This window comes from Leishmania donovani, chromosome 28 (genome assembly GCF_000227135.1).
Source record: "Leishmania donovani BPK282A1 complete genome, chromosome 28".
Taxonomy (NCBI): Eukaryota; Euglenozoa; class Kinetoplastea; order Trypanosomatida; family Trypanosomatidae; genus Leishmania; species Leishmania donovani.
The window spans coordinates 523,514-526,996 of NC_018255.1; the positions used below are offsets into that span (position 1 = coordinate 523,514).

At 60.5% G+C, this 3,483-nt stretch overlaps 1 protein-coding gene across 1 annotated transcript; it reads left to right on the forward strand.

The window, feature by feature from the left end:
• Positions 1–1,637: 1,637 nt before the first annotated feature.
• LDBPK_281500 (hypothetical protein, conserved) lies at positions 1,638–2,666 on the forward strand (the record flags this gene model as incomplete). The annotated part of the gene is made up of 1 exon (XM_003862201.1): positions 1,638–2,666. One exon carries the CDS (start codon positions 1,638–1,640, stop codon positions 2,664–2,666), a length of 1,029 nt encoding a protein of 342 aa, XP_003862249.1.
• Positions 2,667–3,483: the final 817 nt, after the last annotated feature.

Sequence of the window (3,483 nt, forward strand, 5' to 3'; positions counted from 1 at the left end):
CAGCGACCACCATGGGGGGCGAGGATGGCGTGCTGCCTGCTGTTCCGCTAGCACCGCAGTACTCCCCCCCCTCCACCGCCGGAGTCTCCGCCCCGAAACAGGGCCCGGGGCCGCGGCCCCGCTTCGGATCAAGGCACGCAATCCGGCCCGGTCGGTGTGGCTGCTGATCGCGCAGCACGCATGCGAGGCAGAGGGACGAGGCAAGGGCAAGAGGAGCCCGTGAGGCGCACGGCCCGGTTCGGGGGCAGGACGGCTCGTCCTAGACGACCAGGACCGAGCCGCGGTGCAACACGCGGGTAGGTGCACCGTGTCGTTGTGTGCGTGTATATATACACACATACATATATATGGGTGATGACGTGTTCGTGGCAGCATGAACATCTCGAAAGGAGTAGGTGAAGATACTCTTGCCTGTGAGGTGGTTCGTGCTTCTTCACAAATGCTTGAGATTTTCGCGAATCGCTCGCAGCCGAACGTTCTGCTTTGGAGTCTCACAGCCGTTGGCCCGGTGTCTTTCTTTTATGTATGGCGTGTGCTTTCTTACATAGTTTGGGTGGGGTGTGGCTCTTCGTCCGAGTTGTAAGGACATCCTAAGTGGACGCAGAAGGGACTCTCGGTGTGATACTGCAGGACCACAGGATGCGTCTGACGCCTTTGCGGAAATTCGCTTTTTTTTTCATTTGTCGTCTGCGTGCGCTCACCCCACCCCGGATGCCTCCTCCTCTTTGATGCATCCAGTGGTCCATGGCCACGTCCTCGATCTAAGCGCTCTCTCCGCCACTTCTCTCTCTCCTGTGAAGGAAAGGAGCGCCATGTTTGTTTTCTATTTGTGTTGACTTGTTCGTTGTCACCAACCTCTGTTCTGTGCGTCAAGACGCCGACCGAGTTCCGGTGACTCTTTCTCAGTGCAGTGCTTGCCTGTGTGTTCCTCTCTACCTCTGCGAGCTAGACTCGTGCCTGATGGTGTCTTCCTCCATCCTGCTTCTGTTTTAGCGCTGCGCAAGGGAAGTCACGGAAATAGACCGATGTGCGGGGAAAAAAAATGACAAATATGCGGGAGAACGCAAGCGGGCGCTTGTCGAGCCGCGCTAGTCGTGCTCAGCGCAGTTTTCGGCTCTCGGAGGCGTACGCGGGAGACAGTCAGCGGTGCAATCCTCATATGGGGTTTCTCTCTGTCTCTCTGTGTTTCGCCTATCCCGCTCTCGTATGGCCAGCGGAGAGAGAAGGGATCGTTTGCAAGCGACGACGATGCCCTGTCATGAGCTCCTCGCTTCTCTCTGTCTTCCTGCCGATACTAGTTATCGTTCCTCCCCCACGACCGCCGTCGCCAGCACACGTACGCACATAACGTTTCGCCATACGCACGGATCTGCCGTTTGCAGCAGATCCTTCGCATGCGACTGTCTTCTGCTAGCTCTCTCTTTTCCGTGTGTGTGTGTGTGTTGTGGTCCCAGTGGCACAACTCCTCTTCCCAACATCCCCTTCCAGACTCTGCCCAGCGCTCACCAAAGACCAGCTGGTGAAGTCTACAGACGTACCCTGTTTGTCCTTCCGTCGAAACGCAAGGAGGACTCACGGCTCTTCATACACTCACGTAGTGAGGACACCCAATTACCGCACGGCACCGGAATACTCATATGACCATGCAGGGTCAAGGCAACAACGTCCCACAGAGACACCAGCAGAGCCAGCTGGACAGCGACGATGAGAGCTACACCGGCAGCTCAGGCTCCTACTCTGAGATGGTGTCGGAGGCATCGAAACGCCAGCAGCAGTCGGCTGCGGTTGCGGAGCGTCGATTGTCACCCAAGGTGGAGCAGGGGAACCGCACGCGCGGCTTACAGCAGACACCGTCCCCGGTGAAGCGCGGCGATGCGCAAGGGACGCAGCAAGAGGAGGGCGGCGAGACGGCGCAGAAGAAGGGCCGTGCCGCACGCGGCAAGGCCAAGGCGCGGACTATGATGAACGCTGCCTTGGAAGCTCCAGTAGCGCGAGTGCGGGCCGTGACCGAAGCCGTGTCCGGCAGGGACAGCCAGCGCGTGACCATTTACGTCTTTTTCTGCATCGCGTGGGTTCATCTCATCTTCGTGATTCTCTCCTCGGCACTGTCACAGATTGACGTGGTCGGCGGGGGTTGCTACACCTTCTGGGGGTACAAGGCAAACTGCGACACCGTGAGCTACACACGCCGCACGGTCCTCCTCCAAAGGTGCAGTCGAGTGCGCAGCATCCTTCAGGCTGGCTCTGCCTTCTCCATCATCTCCGTCCTGGCATCGGCGGCGACGTTGGTGACATCGTGGGTGCTGTGCTGCCGCCTCCGCGAAGCCGATCGCCATGTTCGCTCTCCGAGTGGTTACGCGAACATGGACGAGGTGGCCCTTGCACAGGAGCCCGGCTGTAACGAGGGTATTGAGAATGGCAGTCAGGCAGACGCACCCGTATATGACGCGGGCGATCTCAAGAAGGTGATGATGATTGTTGTGGCCTTCAGTCTCGCCTGTGAGCTCACCTGCTGGGCGCTCATCGCCGCCATCATCACAGAGCGCTACTGCGACGAGATCTATCTCTGGTCCACGACGGCGACATACGGTGTGGGTTTTGGACTGGGGCTCACGGCTTGGTTGGCAGAGCTCATCGCTTACATTGTCTTCGCTACGGTCGTCTGAGACCTTCACAAAAAAAAAACGAAAACACGAAGGAACGCTGCAGCAGTCCAGCCCCGCCCTTCTGCCAGGTCGAGGCACTGCTTAGACAAAGAGGAGCGCAGGGCATGCGTTGTCACGACTTCATCTTTTTTTTTGAAGTGCCTCTCCGTGGATTTCATCCAGTGATGCGATTACGCTCACCTCGCTCGCGCTGCACGGGCTCCTCACCTGTCGAGTGTCTACGGCTGCCCCCCTACCCTTGCACCGCTCTGCGCAGCGACAAGCGGTGAGCTCTCCGTGCACCGGCACATGTCTCTCGTCGGGCCCCGTCCGGTCGACACGCCCACGCCTGTGAGAGGCGCGCGGGATCAGGAGACGGCGGAATGCCCATGCCTCCGCAGGCCCGTGAAAGCGTCCCCCGCCTGTCGCGGCGCGTGCGGGCAGGCAACCCAGACACGCAGCCCGGTGACATGGGCGGAAGTGAGGGATGAAGGCAGCGCGCCCGTCCCCCTCCCCCCCCACACACACAACAGCTTCATCGTGAAGCAGGCCTCAGGATGCGCGGACGCGAGCACTGTGCATTGGCGGTGTCAAGCACAGCCAGCATGCGTCTAGGCCACCACCCCCTGTTACCCGCACGGCAGACGCCACCGCCTCCGCCCCGAAACAGGGCCCGGGGCCGCGGCCCCGCTTCGGATCAAGGCACGCAATCCGGCCCGGTCGGTGTGGCTGCTGATCGCGCAGCACGCATGCGAGGCAGAGGGACGAGGCAAGGGCAAGAGGAGCCCGTGAGGCGCACGGCCCGGTTCGGGGGCAGGACGGCTCGTCCTAGACGACC